Here is a 21,151-nt window from a genome sequence, read left to right as displayed (position 1 = left end):
TCCACAGTCCTTGTTTTTGTTTTTGTTTTTATTGTTACTTGTTTTTTTGTTTGACAGGCTCACCCTTTGTAGTCCAGACTGGCTTTGAACTTCTGCCTTAGCCTTTCAAGTATTAGGATTACAGGTGTTCACCTCCATGTTTGTCCTTTTAACTGTATTTTTTTTGAAACCTTGATTGAATTGATTATTTCTTTTCTCAACTTTGTTATGTCCAGTGACTCTTAGATTCTGAATTTTATTTTTTAATCTTTGAAGATATTACAAATAGAAAGTTTTAAATGTCTTCTGCCCTCTGTTTGCTCTGAATTCTTTGAAGTTTGCCTTAATCTTTTCTTTCATCTTTTGAGGCTGTCTTCAAATGTTTGACCCGATATCTTTTTACAATTGAAACACATAACATCCAGCTGCAAGGAAGGTAGCAGCTGGACCAGCCTATAGCAAAGTCCAATGTTTCATAAGTTCCATCCAGTTTGATGGAGCTTCAGCTTTTAAATGCTAACATATATGCATGATTGTATATGTTTGATAATTTGTGACTGTTTGTTTTCCCCCAACTTAACAATGTTCAGTAATAAAAATTACTAAACACAGAAGTGGCACTGTGGCTCAAGTGGTAAGAGCACTAGCCTTGAGCAGAAGAGCTCAGGGACAGCTCCCAGGCCGAGTTCAAATCCTACAACTGACAAAATGAAAAATTACTAAACACTTGTCTTCATTTGAACCTTTAAGTAGTTGAACATTAAAGGTTTTAATATTAACCAATGAAATGGCATTGTTGAATCAGATAAAGATATATGCGGAAAATGTATTTAAATTTTTATGTTGAAATTTAAAAAGGACAGTTTTAGAAATGAATTTACCCATACACACAAACAAATAAGAAACATGTCAGTATTCGGGCTTGAATTCTTTGCTTTTTCCACTCATAGTTTCACAGCTCTATGTCTCCTTTCTCTTTCCTTTTCTGTCTTCTAGTAAATAGATAACTAAGACTGAGTCTTAGTCTTGAACACTTTCTTGATTAAATTTTAAGTACTTGGGGCAGAAAGAATCTTCCATTTATCACTACCTTAGAATTTAGAATGGTGTTATGGTGTCATTTAAACTAATTGTACATGTAGTTTGAATAGTATTTTTTTCCATATATTTTTTATTGTAATTAATAGAAGGGCTACATTATATTCACCAGATAGAAGGTGCATTACTTCACATGCTTTGATACCCTTTCTCATGTCTTGGTCCCCATAATTTTTTGCGGGGGAGGGCAGTCATGGGCTTGAACTCTGGGCCTGGGCACTGCCCCTAAGCTCTTCAGCTCAAGGCTAGCTCTCTACCACTTCTAGTTTTCTGGTAGTTAATTGGAGATAAGAATCTCACAGACTGTTGTGCCCAGGCTGGCTTTGAACTGACATCCTCATACCTCAGCCTCCTGAGTATAGGCGTGACCACCCCAGGCTTTGAATAGTGATTATTTTTGTATTTAGCAGCATAGTGGTACATTTGAAATGGTGTTTTGAGATCTCCTAGCTCCTACCTGTAGATAAGAGAAGAACAAGAGGACAGTAGAGCTCACGAGCTCAGGTAGCCCACAGTGCTAAATTCCTTCTAGACTCTAAGGCAAACAGAGGTATTTTAGCTTTTAGAAAAGTTATATTCTCTTAGTTTGATGACTGAATCCCTGCAGGATTCTGTTCTGTTTTCCTAAAGTGTTTCCTTTCGAACCTTTGATTCCAAGAAGATGAGATAAAGCCCCCTCGATAAGAAACTGGGAAGCTAAGCTGGGTGCTGGTAGCTCATGCCTGTAATCCTAGGTACTCTGGAAGCTGAGATCTGAGGATTGCAGTTCAAAGCCAGCTGGGGTACAAAGTCCTTGAGACTCTTATCTCCAATTAACCACCAGAAAACTGTAAGTAGGGTTGTGACACAAGTGATAGAGGAATAGTCTTGAGCTGAAGAGCTTAGGGACGGTGTCCAGGCCCACCATCAACAAACAACCGAACAAAAAGAACCTGGAAAGTTAGAGTAATAGACTAAAGTCTACTTAGCATAGTAGACTCAGAGTGTAAGGGTACAGAAAAACATGAAATTAGTGAGGCTCCTTGGTTCTGTTTTGTGACCATACTACATAAAGGCTTAGATGAGTCTCCAGGCTTCTCTTTCATGTTCAGAGTCTATTCTTGACATTGAGTTTTGTTGCTAATGTTGATTGAATTTACACAAAACCTGGCTCATGTTTTCTATTTTTTAAAATTGAATTTCAGAGCCTTTTTACTCTTTCTGTCTTTCCATTTTCCTTCTTTTTAAGCCTGGCATATAAACTAAAAATACCACAAGGATTATAAGGATTTGGTTAATAGTCCAGATTTGTCCCTTTTTCCGTTTCCTCAAGCTGATTCATTTTTTGTTTCAAGTAAAAAAGATTGCTTAACTGGAAATTACTAACATGTAATTAATCTAGTTACTTTCTTAAGAATTTAACTTGATACTTCATATCATTATGACTTGGAAACTATTCAAAAATTTTTTGATAAAAATTCAAGAATGACTTAAGCCCCCCAAAGAATGTGTTGTTTTTTTTTTAAAATTACAAATAAAGACATTGTTTCTTGGAATCAGCTATATCATTCATTCATTCTTTTTTCCACAAAGTCAAACACTCTTTTGTTGCATATTTTTGTAGGCATAATGAAACATTTTCAGGACTCTATGTAAGGAGCTTTGTAAATGAAATGAGCCTGCTGCTGAAGTTCTATTATGAAGTCTCAGCTGAGGTTTGCAAGAAATGGCCGGACAACAAAATACGCCTTTATAATGATACATTTGAGACAGAAAGGGAATGGGTAGGCCTTTCATAGAATAGAAGGTTAAATGAATATATGACAGAAGACAGAACTGCTGTTTCAGAAAAGGCACTAAAATAAAAATCAAAGAATTCTGGTTCCACTTCTGTTTCTACTTTTTAGCTTGTCCTTGAGCAGACATTTTAAAGCATGAACTCTAGCTTATATAGGTACAAAATAGAGGTGATATCTGCGTTGTTTCAGTTGCAGCATTTTTATGAGGCTTGTGGAAGCATTTAAAAAATTGTCATGGGGGGCCAGGAGTTTGGCCTAGTGGTAGAGTGTTTGCCTAGCATGCACGAAGACTTGGGTTTGATTCCTTAGTACCACATATATAGAAAAAAGCCAGAAGTGGTGCTGTGGCTCAAGTGGTAGAGTTCTGGCTTTGAGAAAGCCCAAGAACAGTGCTCAGGCCCTGAGTACAAGGCCCAGGACTGGCAAAACAAACAAACAAAATTGTCATGGAAGATGTTTTCCTTATCATTTTGCTTCCATACCTTCTATTAAAAGGAAGTATAATCTTTTTTATTTTTTGCCAGTCTTGGGCTTGAGCTCAGGGCCTGAGCACTGTCCTTGGTCTTTCTCAAGGCTAGAGCTCTACCACTTGAGCCTCAGCACCACTTCTGGATTTTTTCTATGTATGTGGTACCGAGGAATCGCACCCGGGTCTTCATGCATGCTAGGCAAGCACTTTAACCACTAGGCCAAACTCCCGGCCAAGGAAGTATAATCTTCTTAGCAAGAGTATAAAGACATCAGACATTACCATGACGAGAATTTCAGTCAATGAGATGATAGGAAATAAAAATACTCAGGTGCACTATATGTATATATTAGATGCTGTCTATCTTTAGTTGTATTTAATGTGTGCATAACCATCTTGGTATCTGGTTCTGGTGGATTCACTGGTGATAGATCAACTGTAGTCAGTAGGTCTTAATTGAATCGCCATTATTTATCTCAGGAAAGTCCTTGTCTATCTTACTTTAATTGTGGTTTTATTGGCCACAAAAGTGATACTTTGAATATTTACTGTTGGATCTAAGCTGGAAATGGCCAGGATGGAGGATAGGCAATAGCCAGTACAGTAAATGCTGGAACTTCATGACCTGCACTCAGAATCCTACAAAATACATATCACCACAGAGTATATTTATTCTGACATGTTCTCCTGTAGGAGAACATTTTTAGTAATAATCATGCAGTATATGAAATTTTTATCTTGTTGAATTTAGCATTAATAATAAACTATTTTTTATAGTAGATATTTGATAGCCACCTAGTACTCTGAAGAAATATACCATAATTACTACTACTGGTACTAGTGCTGTTATTTTTCTGACTCTTGAACACAGGTGCTTACACTCTCCTGGCTCCCTCGCCCATCATTTAAAATAGTCCTCTGTTTCTCATCTTTTTAAGTTGTGGTAGTAAGATTGTATTTAAAGGACACTAGATGGCTGTAGCAGTTCCTTTCACAAGAATTCATTCTGACATGCGTCTTTTCTTCCTTGTCAGATCTTGGAGTCCTTGTGGATTGTTATGAGTAGGAATGTGAGCCTGCTGTTCACCACCGTTACCACGCTGCTGACTATCCTCTTCTATAGTGGCACTGCCCTTCTCAATTTTGTGCTCTCCTTGGTATGTATGTCTAGATGAGTGCACTTCCAAGTACCTCTCCTTCATTAAAGCATTTTCCTAGTTCTGTTTGCGTTTGTAGATGTCTGTCTTCCTGTAGTTTCCCAAACGTGATGTTTTAGGAAATGCTGTCCTTTGTTTTGCAGATAATTTTCCTGACCACACTGTTTTATCTATTAAGTTCCAGTGATGAGTACTACAAGCCAGTGAAGTGGGTGATAAGCCTGACACCACTATCTCAGCCAGGCCCTTCCTCTAATATTATTGGCCAGTCTGTGGAAGAAGCCATCAGGTAGGGATAACATTCTTCTTTTCTTTTTTCCCCCTTTCTGGTGCTAGTTTTGGGACTTGATTTCTGGGCATGGGTGCTATTCCTGAGTTTTTTGGGATTTTTTTTTTCCTCTCAGGGTTAGCACTCTACCACTTGAGCCACAGCACTGCTTCTACCTCTTTGGTGGTTAATTGGAGATAAAGGTCTCAGAATTTTTTGCCTGGGCTGGCTTTGAACCTCGATTTGGAGATCTCAACTACCTGAGTAGCTAGGGTTATAAGCACGAGCCACCTGCATATGATGCAATTTATGCTATTCTTATTCCTCTCATCACATACTTTCCATGAAAAGTGTGTTTTCTGTCTTGAGTTTAGGCTCCTGGTAACATATTCAGTGTTAAGTTAGTTAAGGATTCTGGTATTCTCCAGATTTTTATTCCTTTTGAAAGGTGCAGTACATATACTTCTGCTTTCATTTCTTTTGAGACAGGGTCTCACTGTATATCCCAGGCTGGCCTGGAACTCTCTGTAGTCTAGGTTGGCCTTTCATAGTACTGCTGCCTCTGCCTCTTGAGTGTATGCAGCTGATATATATGTTAATAAGGAAAAGAATGCTCTAACCTGGGATTTACAACTGTGTGATGCCTGACTCTTCTCAGCTTTCTGTCCACAGAAAAGTCTGCTTTCATGATCGTGTTACTTCTGGAGAAACCCCCTTTGCTTCCACACAAACCTCATCTTCTCAGGAATCCTCACTCGAATTCAGGAAGAAAATATTTTTTTCCTCAAAGCACCCAGAGTGTGCCATCAGAAGGAATAGTTTGAGTAGGGGAAATGCAGACTTTTTTTTGTTACCTCCAAGTCATCAATTTATAGACACTTACCTCAGACCTTTGGGGTCTGTATTAGATGCTTCTGAGTGATGTTCTTTATTACTTTAATACCCTATAGGAGCTAAGACAGTGGGTCCTGTCCTCCATTTCTTTCTTCATGTCTGGTTGGAGGAAACCATTTGCAGTTCTGACCCCTCTTAGCTCCTCCTTAAACCCTCTTGCTCATTGCTTATTAACATGACTCTGTAAAAACTTTTGTGCATAGATATTCAAACCTCATATCATCCATTAAACTCTTCTTCCTAGTAAGCTGTTCGCCTCATGATCTTGATACTCAAGAGGTCTTAAAAATCTGTCAAGTAGTAAATCTTTAACTGATACTTCTGTTTCCACATACTGTTTAAAAATACCAATGTTTGAAACTTGGCCTTACTGACGAATCTTGATTTGACCTGATAGTCCTGTCTAAATGCTTTTGGATTACCTTTTTACTGTGTGTAACAGCTGGGGAGAGCATCATGTTGATATTTGGGAGCCCTTCATTACATTACATTCCAATATAATTATACACATCTCTAAGGAGTTTAGGTTTTCTTCCCTTTTGTTTTCTAGCAAGGTATGGGTAAAATCTTCATTGGCACTTGACTTCTTTGATTGGATTGGAAGTCAGGTGGGAGCCACATGTGTTATCTAGAAAAATAGCCTTCGAAAATGACTCTGTCTTCAAGGATGTATTTTAGCATCACTTCTATGACCTATGACCTTTGGTTATAATCCTTACTGGGAAAATTTCAGTAATAAGCTTATCATTTGTTTGGGCTGGGAGCATGGCCTATTGGTAGAGTGCTTGCCTAGCATGCATGAAGCCCTGGGTTCCATTCCTTGGTACCATATATGCAGAAAAAGCCAGAAGTGGTGCTGTGGCTCAGGTTTTAGAGCAGTAGCCTTGAGAAAGCTCAAGGACAGTGCCCAGACCCTGAGTTCCAGCCCCAGAACTGGCCATAAAAAAAAAAAAAAGATTATCATTTTTTTATCTAAATGATATAATTCTGACTTTTAAGAGCATATGAATACCAACTTTTAAAAAAGCCTATATACTAAATGGATGGGGCCGGGAGTTTGGCCTAGTGGTAGAGTGCTTGCCTAGCATGCACGAAGACCCGGGTTTGATTCCTTAGTACCACATACATGGAAAAAAAGCCAGAAGTGGTGCTGAGGCTCAAGTGGTAGAGTGCTAGCCTTGAGAAAATCCAAGGACAGTGCTCAGGCCCTGAGCCCAAGCCCAGGACTGGCAATAACTAACTAAATAAACAAACAAACTTAATGCTAATGGGATCTGAATTCAGGGCATTATGATTGCTAGGCAGTGATTTCATCAACTAAGCCATACTTCCAACTGTGCTTTTTTTTTTTTTGCTAGTCTTGTGGACTTTTACGTCAGGGCTGGTTTTGAACTTTTTGACCCTCTATCTTAGCCTTTTGAATAGCTAAAATTACAGTGGCATGGGCAGAAAAGTTATTTTCCCTATTCTAACAGCTATTTCAAAGGTTGGCAACGACCCTCTGATCAGTGTCTATAGAAAAATACCTATTTTTTCCACAATAAATTTTTAAGGAAATTTGATGCTTCATTTTCCTAAAGTACACCTCATTAGCCCTGATTGTTATTCTCACATATTTTGAAATCATAGTTCTTAAAGTTTCTTGGAGTGAATGATTTGTTGACTGCCCTCTAAAATGTCTTATTGTGTCACTTATTTGTACCAAACATACCACCTTTTTTTTTCTTTCTTTCTTTTTTTTGGTTGGGGAGGTGGTGGTAATACTATCGTTGAACTCGGGGCATCACCCTTGCTAAGTAGCCACTCTTACTGCTGAGCCATACCTCTTAACCTACGTCATCATCATCATCATCATCATCATCATCATCATCATCATCATCATCATTCTTATTACTACTATCCAGTCTTGGGGCTTGAGGTTAGGGCCTGTGCACTGGCCCTAAGCTAGCACTCTACCACTTGAGTCACGATGTAATGTCTAGCTTTTTTTTTTTTTTTTTGGCCAGTCCTGGACTTGAGCTCAGGGACTGAGCACTGTCCTTGGACTTTCTCAAGGCTAGAGCTCTACCACTTGAACCTCAGCACCACTTCCGGCTTTTTTCTATGTATGTGGTACCAAGGAATTGAACCCAGGTCTTTGTGCATGCTAGGCAAATACTCTACCATTAGGCTAAACTCCTGGCCCCAATGTCTAGCTTTTTTTAGGGTACTTCAGATTCTCAGACGTCAGCTTACTGAGTAGTTAGGACTATAGGCATGAGTCTTTGATGCCTGACTTAGATATTTTATTCTGAAGGATTGTTTCAAAATGAACATGTTTCTTCATCAAAAAAATTGTTATTAATTATTACTACTCTATTGCAGCACCCTGGTTTGAAATTGAAGTCTTATTCTTGCTAAGCAGATGCTCTGTCACTTGATCCACTCTGTTAGTTCTTTTTCTGATTGAGTATTTTCAAAATAGGGTCTTGTTTTATGCCAGACTACCCTGGACTGCTTTCTCCCTATTTGTACTTCCTTTTTTTTGCTAGAATGGTAGGTGAATGCCATAGTGGACAACCATTAATTGAGGTGGAGTCTCATGAACTTTTGTGTTCTTGATTTTTACCTCCCTAAGAAGCTAAGGAAAATAGGCTTGAAGCCACCATGTCTGCCTAAGAAAGATTTTCTTTTTATGGATCGGTCATGGGATTTGAACTCTGGGCCTGAGAGCTGACCCTAAGCTCTTCAGCTCAAGGCTACCGCCTTACCCCTTGGCCTGGGTGTTGTCCCTGAGCTCAAGGTTACCACCCTAAGAGTCTCAGGGACTTTTTACTGCTGGGGCTGGTTTGAACTGTGATCCTCAGGCTGAGCCACAACACCTGGCTAAGAAAGATTTTTAACAGGAAAAATATTTACACCAATGATTATGAAAATATTGTAATGTCCATGAAGTATAGTTAGGTCTCTCAGTTTTCAGTGACAAAACAGTAGTCATTCATTATCATCAGTGTTATAGTTAAGTAAATATCATTATGTTCACTTAATTTGGTCTGTTAATTATTAAAAGTGGAATGAAATTGGAAGAACTGCATGACTGGATAGAGAAGTGTTTGTTGTGTTCCCAGAACTTTGATGTCTGAAACATGACTCCTTTATGATCATGTGCTATCAAAGTTTTGAACCTTACTGATCATTTTAATTCTGAACAGTGTTCAGTTGAATGCATTTGTGAGTTGGTTTTCATTTCATGATTTTGAGTTAGTAGCATGTACCTGTATCCCCAAATCATTTTCCTCCCTTCAACAGCATGTTGTCTCCTGAATGTATACATCACACCCTTGCCCCGGTGTTCTCATTCTGCTTGCTCTGGTGGAGATATTGCACATTACTAAGTTGCATGTTGTCACGGCCTCAATGCAATTTAGTATGTGTGATATTTTCACATGAGTGCATGCACAAGGGTATGGCTCTTGCTTGCTGGGATTATAGCTTTCCAGTGCTGGCGGGTGGAAACCCTTTGGACAGAGCATTAGATAGGAGATTGTGTGTATGTACCACTTTAATTTGAACATGTTTCACCCTTCTGTACAACTAATTTAATTTTATTTTTAAAAAAAGGTCAATGTTGATCCTAAATCAGTATTTCCTTTTTTACTTTAAGCCTTTTAAGTTTTTTTTAGAAAGAAATTCTCATGAATTCAAAGATATAAATTATTTAAATGAAAACGTATAATGAAGATTTTAAAACTATAAAAATATTTTCATTTATTTGCAATATTAACTTTGAAATAAAAGGCAGAATCTCATGCATATTTTGAAATAATGAATTAGTTGAAGTTCTTAAATAATAATTAAGACACTAAGTATATACCTTTTAAGTTATTTGATAAAGATTGGTATCATGTACCTGGACCTGTATTTTATTGTTTCCAAAGAAATGGCCTTAATACAATATGTTTTGTATATAGATTCTCATTGTGATGCGTTAAAAATGGCTGCATTTATTTTAATATGTTTGTAGGAAAAACTTGTTTTGAGATACAAATGTTTACTAATTATCTATGTAATTGAAACAATCCTTATGATTTTTTTAAAAGCACTAATCATCCATGATCAGGAGGCATTATTAAGGGACACAAACCATGTGTTAATGATATGAAAATGTGGAATTAATTGTATGCTGTCCAGCCTATCCAGATAATCGCCAGTGTTGTATGCATCTGTAACTCACAGCTGTTTTCAGTGGAAGTAGAAGGTTTTTATGCAAGCACCTCTTCCCTATATCCCTCCCACAGATTTTGGGTCTCTCTTACACAGAAAGCTTATTCACCCTCCTGCTGCAGGTTTACTGTTTACCACATTTCTATGCACTGTACTGTGGAGCTAAGTTTCTAGGAGAAGGAGAGAAAGAAGTTTAATTCAGGGAGAGATTAGGTATATAGGCAAACCTCAAAGACATTTGCTATTTGTTTAGTTGTAAACCATTATGATAAAGACAGCTATGTTATGTCTTAAAAGAAATTGCATCCCTTAATTTAAAAAAATGTTGCTAAAAGTGTGCTAGTAATTATCTGAGCTGTTGGAGAAATGAGTCTCATAGACTCGTGTCATGGAGACACAATCCTTCCATTGGTTGAAAAGAACACTTTTTTTTCTTTATACTATCTGTGAAGTACATTGTAGGAAATTGGAATAAAACATAGTATGCATGTGCTTTGGGGAGCTAGAGGTACTTTGCCTGACTATAATTTTATATGCTGTATCTCTAGCCTCTCATTGTCATTGTCCAGTAGCTTCAAATACAGATACATTACATTTTTGTTTGTTTTTGTTTTGCAATGGTGTGGATTGAACTCACTTGCCAGGCTTCTGATGCCTGGCAAGCCTTCTGCTGATGAGCTACATCCCAGCTATTCTGAATTTTACTCTCAAAGCCTCTGAGAGATAAGTGATTGTATGCTTACTTTTAGCCTGTTGCTTGTATAGCTTGATACATACTTTTAATTTGAAGTAAATTACCTGTATGACACTTGAATATACAAAGTGTATAACCCAGTGGCAGTATTATTTTCCTCTTGCTGTTGTAAAAAAAAATTGCTATAAACTAAGTAACTTAGAAATGTTTCATTTTCTAGTATGGGAGGTTAGAAGTCCTCCAAAAAAGATACCATCTGGACTATGTTCCACCTGAGGATGTAAAGGAGACTTGTCTTATTGTCTTTTTAATTTCTAGAGGCCACCTTCATTCTCTGGGTCGTGGGATCTAATTTCACTCAATGACTAGCAGCGTAGCATCCTTTGAGAAGGCTGTGTAAACTGTTCTGATGCTCTCATATCTGCCTTCCTGACTCTGACCCTCTTGTACCCACCCACAGCTTTTAAAAGGAAATTCACTGCTTTATTAATGTATACATATAATTCATTATGTTTTAGTGTAATGTTTAGCTAACACTACTAATTTCAGAGCTGCATCTCTTGATATTTATATATTTTACACACACATACACATGAATACATTTTGTTGAAAAAGTTGTGTGTATTTTATGTATTCAGTATACCATTTTAATATAATGTATACATTGTAAAATTAAAGTGACCTAAGTAATATTTCCATTTCCTCATGTACTTACATTTTTGTTGTGAGAACATTTAACTTAGTTGGTTTCTTGAGCTGTACCAGTGCTGTACAGTTGACCTTGTGAACTTACTCATCTTCTAACTAAAAACTTTCATCCTTTGACAGTCTCATCAACCTCCTACCTGTGTCTTCTGGTAACCAGCAGTCTGCTCTCTGCTGTTTAAGTTCAGTTTTTGGATTTCACTTGGGGCTGAGAACTGGAACTATTTATTTGCTTTTCTATGCCTATCTTATTTCACTTAGTGTGATGTCTTCCGGGTTTGACCATATTGTTGCAAATACAGGCTTCTGTTTTCTGAGAATAAATAGTATTCCTGTATATGTGTATACAACCACATTTTCTTTATTAAATCATCTATCAACCTACGCTGATTTCATATCTGACTTATTGTCAGTGCTGCAATAAACATGGAATATAGAAGTATTTTGTATTGGCACACCGATTTTAAGTTCCTTTGGATATATACCTAGAAGTGGGATTGCTGAATCATATAGAAATTTTGTTTTCAGATATTTATTAAAGACAAATAGAAGCATGAATATAATGATGGTAAACTGGAAATAGTCCAAATGCCCATCAGCTGATGAGTCAGTAAATGAATTGTGGTTTACTCATGCAATGGAACACTACTCTGGAGTCAAAAGGAACAGGGTAGTCATATAGTATACCGTGTGGAATGGAGCACCTAAAGTCACATAGTATCATTGGGATTGTATGTACAGTTACTTGATTACATGCTAATTATTACTTGTTTGTTTGTTTATTTATTTATTGCCAGTTCTGGGGCTAGAACTCAGGGCCTGGGCATTGTCCTTGGGCTTTCTCAAGGCTAGCGCTCTACCACCTGAGCCACAGCATGACTTCCTACTCTTTTCTGTATGTGTGGAATGGAGGAATCGAACCTAGGACTTCATGCATGCTAGGCAAACACTCTACCACTAGGCCACACTCCCAGCCCATGTTACTTGATTTTTTTTTTTTTTTGCCAGTCCTGGGCATGAGCTCAGAGCCTGAGCACTGTCCCTGGATTTTCTCAAGGATAGGGCTCTACCACTTGAGCCATAGCACCACTTCTGGCTTTTTGCTATATATGTGGTACCGAGGAATCGAACCCAGCTCTTCATGCATGCTAGGCAAGCACTCTACCACTAGGCCAAACTCCCAGCCCCGATTTTTAAAGAAGCTATGTTATATGATATTCTAGAAAAGGAAAAATTAAATGAAATATCCAGAGGTTGTCATTTTTCAAAAAGAAGTTAAATAAAAGAATATAAAGGAACTTTGGGATGATGGAAGTGTTCTAAATGTAGTGATAATTATGTCATAGGTTAAAATTTATTGGTTAGTTTTTTATTTGTATAAAGTTGATATATAAAGTCAAGGGGGAAAATGTAAAGAACTTGATGCTGAAAAATCTAGCTGGGCTGGGCACCAATGGCTCACTCTTGTAATTTTAGCTACTTAGGAGGCTAAGATCTGAGGATCATGGTTCAAAACTAGCCTGGGCAGGAAAGTCCATGAATTTCCTATCTGCAAGGAACCACCAGAAAACCAAAAGTGGAACTGTGGCTTAAAGTGGTGTAGTGCTAGCCTTGAGCAGAAAAGCTCAGGGATAGTGCCCAGGCCCTGAGTTCAAGTACCACAACCCACCAGAGGGGTTGTGGTGGCTCAAGCCCTTAATCCTAGCAATTTGGGAAGTAGAAACTAGGAATTGTGGCTGGAGATCAGCTGAGGCTTAAAAAGTTGTGAGACTCCATTTCAACCAGTAGCTGTGTATGGTGTTGTGTGCCTATGATCCAAGCTATGAGGAAGAACACCTATCATCTCGAGAAGCAGGAGTAGGGGCATCATAGGCCAGGTTGACCTTGACATAAACTGAAACTGGGATTATCTTGAAAATAACTAGTGGGTAAAGGGTTGAGTTTAATCCTCAGTACAGCAAAGACAGAACGGAGGGAGGGAGGGAAGGGGGGGAGAACACAAAATTATTATAGTAGATTCACAGAGTATTTTACTCTGCTATTGTGTAAAGCTTGGATGCCAGCTTATAACTCATTAGAGAGGAATACATTATCTTTCCAACTCTAATTAGGTTGCATAAATATGCCTGCTATCTACAAACAATACACAGTTCATTTAATGTCCACCAAATTAATTGAAATTTGCTTTAATGAGACCATTATAACCCTATTCCCAGAGGCAGAAGAAAAGAGACTGGGCTGTTTCTTGCCCACAGTTGCCTGTTTGATAGCACTTTAGTTTTGCTATAAAAATTTCTAAGTAAGGATAGTACAAGTGCCATGTCTGTATCTTTGCATTATGACCTCTCCCTAACTCTAAACAGATTCCATGGCAACACTTCTCTCAAGTACTTGACATTATTATTCTGTTTCTTAGCAAATTCTCCTTCGGATTCTGTTCTCTTGATTTTTCTCCTTCCACAGACATGGTTTTATTCTATCTTAGACCGATGTATCTTTGTCCTTAGTCCTTTATGAGAACACAGCCTACTGTCCCTATTGTACCTGTTCTATAATTCATTCGTGCACTTCACATCTTTTGTTTTGAGTTTTCTGTTAAGGCTTGTCTCTGGTTTCAGCTTTTTCTGGGATGTTTTCATTATTCCTTTTGACTTAGATTTGCGCAAACTAGACCTACTTCTCTGTTCTGTTCCTCTTCTGTTTGAGCCTTTCTCCCCATCTCAGTCTTTGAATTTGTTCTGCCATTTTTTTTTTCTTATCAAAGTTAAAGCCTGAAGTTCTGTCATCTTTTTTTTTTAAATGCTTTTTGTTCTCTGGGGTAGCTCTTTCTGTCTTTTCTATACTATTTCAGCCTGGGCCTTTGTTCCAAGGCATCTCATGACATGTGAAACATTCTTGAGTGAAAGCTGTTATTCTGGATAACCATTCAGGGAGCGCTTTGGTTCCATATGCATGCCTTGGGGCCTGATGGCAGCGTTTGATTGCTCTCAGAACATACCTCTGAAGATGTTTGCCTTCCTTATATGTTAGATATCACCTTTGATGCCACATGCTCTGCTTTTTCAGCTTCAACTTTGCCTTGTCCTAAGCAAGTACAAGTATTTCCTTTATCACTTGCACGACTTGGGTCTTTATGATTTGTAACACTTGGGAGTTACTTAAAATTTGCTTCTTAGGTCTACTTACCTACACCATGATAGTTAATTTTTACACTGAAGAGCAAACAGTATTAAAGAACTCTATGTGTTGAATTCCTGTATTGAAAACTGAATAAGTTTGTCTTAGAGTTAATAAAGTTTGTTGTTGTTGTTTTTGTCTTTTAATTCATGAATTATCCCCAGTAACCTGAACTGTTTGATAGCCATTGTGAGTGAAGTTATTTTGTAGATTTAATTGCAGAGTGGAATAAATGTTGTTAAAAGAGAGAGAGATTGGGGAAGCTGGGGGGGGGGGGGCTCGCGCCTGTAGCCCTAGTTACTCAGGAGGCTGAGATCTGAGGATCAAGGTTCAAAGCCAACCCAGGACACTAAAGATTATTTCAAAGAAAAGGGGAAGTGAGGCTGTGGCTCCAGGGGTAGGGTGGTAGCTTTGAGCTGCAGAGCTCAGGGATAGCACCCAGGCCCAGGGTTCAAGCCCCATGACTGCATCCCCCCCTAAAAAAAAGTGAGATTGATGAAATGTTAATTATACTGGTGACCTTCCCTTACTTGCCCGCTCTCCCATTTCCTTTCTCCCTCCTTTCTGAGGGTTGAACCTAGAACTTCTCCCATGCTAAACTAAGTCTTTGCTGTATTATAAAGCTATACCTCAGCTTCCATTATTCTTTCTGAATTGGATTGTTTTTAGGATTGAATTCTGTCCTTGAAGATCGTATTTATATTTATGAAATAGGGTCATAACATGTGAACTATCTGTCTCAGAAGTGGGCAGGGTATTTAAGGTGTTCAGTTGTCTTTTCATCAGAGAGAACTTTATTAAGGACAACTTCCTAAACATTCCATGAATGTTTATTTTACTAAAATAAAAAGCTTATTTTAATAAGCTTTTTTCCCCCATAAAATGTTCGCAGACCCATAAAAGAATGAAAACTATTGCCAGATTTAGAATTGAAGAAGCCAGAATTAGAAATATCGATATTTCTGAACCATAATATAATGCCAGATTTATTTATATTTTCTTTTGTCTTTGGCCTTCTAGAGGGGTGTTTGATGCTTCCCTCAAAATGGCCGGCTTCTATGGATTGTACACCTGGCTGACCCATACTATATTTGGCATCAACATTGTCTTCATTCCATCAGGTAACAATGGTTACTTCATTGTCCTTTATTTAAGTTAAACCCTTTTACATTAGGAAATGCCAATTTCCTTAAATATAGGACAGTAAATCTTATCTGTTGACATCTAGACTAGATTAGGAGTAGAAACATTATATTCTTGGTAGCTGGAACCAGACCTAGTATAAGACAGCATTACTAATATATTTGTTAAATGATTGAATACCCTAGAACTTAGCACCTAATTGGCCCTCAATAAATGGATTGGAAGGGAGCAGTATGTTGTCAGATAACTATCTCATGAGGGATACTGTCCCAGGGGTAATATGTATGTGTGTGAAACGTGTACACACCCAAACCTGCTATGATCTGTTTTTATAATTATATCCCTATTCCATAAGACCAGTTAGTAAATAAATACTTTGCATTTTTTCTTTTGATGTTGTCTGTCTTTTCTTTATTTCTGTTGTTGCTTGTTTTTCTCTGCCTTCCATTTACCTCTACCATCACCTTTCTACTTTTATCTTTTCCTCCTTATTTTCCTTTTTTCTTTTTGTTGGCTCTGTGGCTTGAGCTAAGGGTCATACATTTGCTAGGAAGGGGCTCTACCATACGAGCCAGGCTTCCAGCACTTCTTACTTTTGAGATAGGTTCTTACATTTGCATTGGGCTGACCTGGACAATGATTTGTCTTTGTCTCCTGAGTAGATGAAGTAAACAGGCATGCAAGCCATCATGTTGGCTTCTTTTGTTGTTGTTTGTGTCTTGAGATGGAGTCTTCATATTTGTCTGAGCTGGCCTTGAGTCCCAATACTCCTGATCTCTGCTTCCTTAGTAGTTGGAGTGACAGCCACAGCCACTGTGCCTGGCTTCCTTCTTCTTTATATTCCCAAGTGCATTCATTTTCTCTGACTTCAGGTGTTCATTCACCTAATCTGACTTGCAAGCCCCTTGAAAACATGTGCTATTTTATTTTTGTATAGCAACTTTAATTATGATAGTAAAGCCACTCTTTAACTTTTGTCTTTCTTTATTGTTATTGTAAAGGTGATGTACAGAGGGATTATAATTACATAAGTCAGATAAAGAGTACACTTTTTTGAACAGTGTCACCCCTTCCCTTTCTTTGTTTTTCCCTCCTGTCCCCACCCACAAGTTGTATAGTTTATTCTCAACATAGCTTCTAATGTCACTCTGCATGTCTTCAACCCTTTAGTCTACCATTTCTGTGCCCCCTCTTCCCCTCCCAAAGACAGATAAACTAACAAACAAGAAAAAAGGCAAATAAAACAAAACAGCAACAAATTACAATTTTTTATTTCCATTTTTTGTAGTTCACTTTGATAAATATTATTTTATATGATCAGATGCACTTAGCTATTGCACCTTTGTGATCCTCTTCTAAGAATATCTGTGGAGGTTATTTTAGAACTTTCTGTGAACTGGCAACAGCTTGGTGCTGGTCTTGTTGTATAGCCAAACATTTCTAAGGTCATACACATGGGTAATATTTGGACCAGACAAGTTCATATCTGCTTGACTTTCAATCTGGAAGGAAACCAGATGGCAAGAGAGAGAACTTGGGCATTCATTGCTGAAAGTTGTGTGTGTGTGGGGGGGGGTGGTTATTGATGATGTCCTTTATTAGAAATGTAACAAAGAATATAAATTCATCTCTGAGCTTTAGAAACTAATTTCTGTTTTGGCTTTGGAATTGATACAGTTTTTGACATGCTGTATTGCTATCAGACTATTAACTAATCATTGATTCAGAAAAATAGCTGCAGGATACTAAGATTTTATTACTGAAGAACAGAGTCATAAAATAGATACACATGTGAGAAGAATTTCCAATAAAAAGTTATAAAGTATTGGATTTTCATTTGACAAGAACCAGCTAGAAAGGGCATATTGTTGTTCTGAAAATAGAATTTGTGCATTTGTTTGGGAGGCTGTTTTTCAGAAAGGAGCAGATAGTGCTTAGATTTTGTTATCTTATGGTTTTGCTGACAATGTGAAGTTGCCTTTTCTTTTGTAATTTTTTTTTAGCTTTGGCCGCAATCCTTGGAGCTGTACCATTTCTGGGAACATACTGGGCAGCCATTCCTGCAGTTTTAGACTTGTGGCTGACCCAGGGTTTAGGATGCAAGGCCATCTTGCTGTTGGTTTTTCATCTTTTGCCAACATACTTTGTAGATACTGCAATCTATTCTGATATATCAGGGTAAGTTTCTGAAGTTATGGGTGACTCATCCACACGTTTGTACTGCTTTTTTAAAGGTTTCTTTTCTCTCTCTCTCTCTCTCTCTCTCTCTCTCTCTCTCTCTCTCTCTCTCTCTCTCTCTCTCTCTCTCTCTCTCTCTCTCTCTCTTTCTTCCATGGGAGATAGGATGAGTAGAGTTGGGGGAAAGAACTGGTGGTAGGATTTTCCAGTGAAGTAGCTTTTTTTGTTGTTCTTTCTTAAATAATTATATTTTAAGCTAAAGTAATGTGCAGAGTATATTTTTATTATATAAATATTTACGTATATCAAGCCCTGGATTAGAACAAAATTATGAATAATTTTTCTTGATTTTTATAGCATTTAATCTAGGAAAGAAATATCAGATATACATAAAATACTTGTAAATACAGTAAAGAGTGGCTATCTTGCCTTTGAAGAAAAGGATTATGAGACGGTAGGTCTGAGAAGTTTCATATAATGCATGTTGAACAGAGCTCTTTTGAAAACAGTTCAGTGATAAGAGTTAAGATTTTAGTGAGCATTAAAATTGGCCATAAAATATCTGCCGTTTTTGTATATTTTGATCACTTTTAGGAATTAGTAAATCAAGGTCATTTCTGACTTAATTACATATCCAAATTAGCATTGCTTATTAGAATTAGGTTGTAAAAACATGTTGAATTTTGATGTGCTATTTAAATTCAGAATATGACTTCCTGAAACTGAAAATAGTTTTTTTTTTTTTTTTTTTTTTTGCCAGTCCAGGGGCTTGAACTCAGGGCTAGAACACTGTCCTTGGGCTTTTTCAAGGCTAGAGCTCTATCATTTAAGACGCACACCACTTCCACCTTTTTCTATGTATGTGATACCAAGGAATCAAACTTGAGTCCTTGTGCTTGCTAGGCAAGCATTCTACCACTAGGCCAAACTCCTGACCCCAGTTTTTACTTTTTAAATTTTTACTTACTTTTTTCAGTTTTTATTTTTCCTTTCCCTTTTCCTTTTTTTCCTTTTCCCATTTTCTTTTCCTCTTGCCACTTTCCCTTTTCCTTTTGAGCCAGGGTCTCCTGTGTAGCCCAGCATTAAACTTCTCCATCCTCTTGCCTCAGGCTCCTAAGTGTGTACCACCGTGTCAACTTTACTCTGTTTTCTTTAAGTAAATTAATGGTAGAGTAGACAGGTTTAAATTTATAGAGAGGAGTACTCTTACTAATTTAAATTATTATAAAGCTATGAGTTTACTTAGTTTTTTTCTTGCAGATTAATGTAGAAAATAACTGACGTAAAACAACTAAGAAGCCCCAATTGAAGAGCATAAAGCATTTCCTTAAGCTAATTATACAGAAAATTGTGTGCTATAACTCGAGGCAGAGCTTAAAATTAAATGGGAAAAACTAGGGCTGGGTATGGTGGTGTGCACCTGTTATTCATTCAAGATAGGAAGGTATTGCATTCAAAGCCAGCGTAGGCTACATAGTGACTTAATGTCAAAGGGAAGAAGGAGGGAAGGAGAAAGAAAAGTAGGTACCAGTGTGATTTACTGATGTTTAGTAGTTTAAGTTTTAACAGGAACATATAGATTTTTTATATGTAATTGCTTTTACATAAACTTTGCTATGAAATTTATTCTAAGGTTTATAGCTAGAATTTTAAGATTTATATGTAACTTTATCTTAGTATAATATTCAGTAAAAGTCATTGTGAAAAGTTTAGCCAGACATTGGTGTCTCACGCCTGTAATCTTAACTATTCAGGAGGCTTAGATCTGAAGATAGAGGTTTAAAGCCAGCCTGGGCAGGACAGTTATGAGAGTCTTAGCTCTAATTAACTATCAGAAAAATGGAAATAGAGTTGTGGATCAAAATGGTAGAGCAGTAGTGTTGAGCAAAAGAGCTTAGGGACAGTGCCCAGTCCCTGGATTCAGGCCCTAAGTCTGACCAAAAAAATTCTAGTTTCAACTTTTTTAAATTTAATTTTCAGTATATTAAAATATATTTTTAGAGCCGGGAGTTTGGCCTAATGGTAGAGTGCCTAGCATGCGTGAAAACCCAGCTTCGATTTCTCGGTGCCACATACATAGAAAAGAAGCAGGAAATGGTGCTAAGGCTCAAGTGGTAGAGCTCTAGCCTTGAGAAAGTCTAAGGACAGTGCTCAGGCCCTAAGCTGAAGCCCAAGACTGGCAAAAATATAGATATTCTTTTTAAACTAGATTTTTATTTAAAAGCTCCCATGCTTTATTCTTTTGAAAGCTTTGAGCTTTTTTGATAGAAATTTTCCTGAAGTATATTATTTAGGGAAAATGCTTGCATGGCAAATATGGAATGCTGACTTAAATCCTTTTGGGAAATGAGTGAGACAAATTATGAATTGAATAGGCTTGTTTCCTAGCTCACCAGGAATGTTATTCACTAAACTATAATATAGTATCACACATCCTTCCTGAGTATTTGGTTATTTGTTCTTCATTAAGTTGTTCTAGTCATCTGCGTCATTTAAAAACTAGTAACAAACAGAACATGACTTATTTCCTAGTCCTTCTTACGTCAGCGGTTGTGCCTTAGCAATATGCCCTTCTTCCATAATGTATTTTATCTCATTCCGGTTTTGTAAGTAGTAGTGTGATAAGCTGCAGGACAATTGACTCTCTTATGAAATAAAAATTTCAGGCTGTATTGACAACTGTCTCCCTCATATAGCTTTTTAATCATTGCCTGTTTTGGAAACTATAATTTTAGAAGGTTGCCAGAAGTCTAAACAATGGATAACAGGAGTGTTGCTGTGGTTATTATCTTGTTGTTGTTGTTTTAAACATAATTAACTGAATTACATGCTAAATTGTTTCCACTTACTTATCCTTGATGGAGATAAACCCAACAGGCAACTTAAAGCCTTAGCTGGCTTTAATTTTCCTCTAGAAACATGTAGTGTGGGTATAAAATTCCTATTAACAGGGCCCACTTCATATTTTTTTCAGTTGCTAGGCCCATGAGTAGAGTTAGATGTTACACATTGCTACATAGACAAGAAAACCCTTCTACCTCCAAACTTAGAATGTTTCCTCATCTGTGTTGAGGCTATTTAAAGGAAGACAATAAAGCAGGGTTGGGGGTGGAGAAGCAAGGTATATTCGAAAGTTACTTCAAATGTTCTCTAGTGATTATATTTAAAAGTGTCCTTCTTATTTCAGAGGTGGCCATCCTTACCTGACAGGCTTGGCAGTGGCTGGTGGAGCATATTACCTAGGCCTGGAGGGAGCTATCATTGGTCCTATACTTCTCTGCATACTAGTAGTTGCTTCCAATATCTACAGTGCCATGCTAGTTAGTCCCACCAATTCAGTGCCCACACCAAACCAGACTCCATGGCCTGCTCAGACTCAGCGGTGAGTTCAAACTGTATGTAAGTGTT

The 21,151-nt window shown here is 37.5% G+C and overlaps 1 protein-coding gene across 2 annotated transcripts in view; it reads left to right on the top strand.

Moving 5' to 3' along the window:
- The window catches only part of Tmem245 (transmembrane protein 245), an 81,815-nt gene that overhangs the window by 47,992 nt on the left and 12,672 nt on the right, over window positions 1-21,151 (top strand). For both annotated transcript variants that reach the window (XM_090330399.1, XM_090330398.1), the window contains 5 exons: window positions 4,359-4,481; window positions 4,625-4,770; window positions 15,443-15,543; window positions 17,569-17,743; window positions 20,931-21,125. In XM_090330399.1, coding sequence (XP_090186525.1) covers window positions 4,359-4,481; window positions 4,625-4,770; window positions 15,443-15,543; window positions 17,569-17,743; window positions 20,931-21,125 — 740 coding nt within the window. The remainder of the gene's footprint in view (window positions 1-4,358; window positions 4,482-4,624; window positions 4,771-15,442; window positions 15,544-17,568; window positions 17,744-20,930; window positions 21,126-21,151) is intronic.

This window comes from Megascapheus bottae, chromosome 3 (assembly GCF_031878675.1).
Source record: "Megascapheus bottae isolate mThoBot1 chromosome 3, mThoBot2.hap1, whole genome shotgun sequence".
NCBI classification, from domain to species: Eukaryota; Metazoa; Chordata; class Mammalia; order Rodentia; family Geomyidae; genus Megascapheus; species Megascapheus bottae.
Note: the sequence above shows the minus strand (reverse complement) of the source record. Positions and strands in the feature narration are given on the sequence as shown.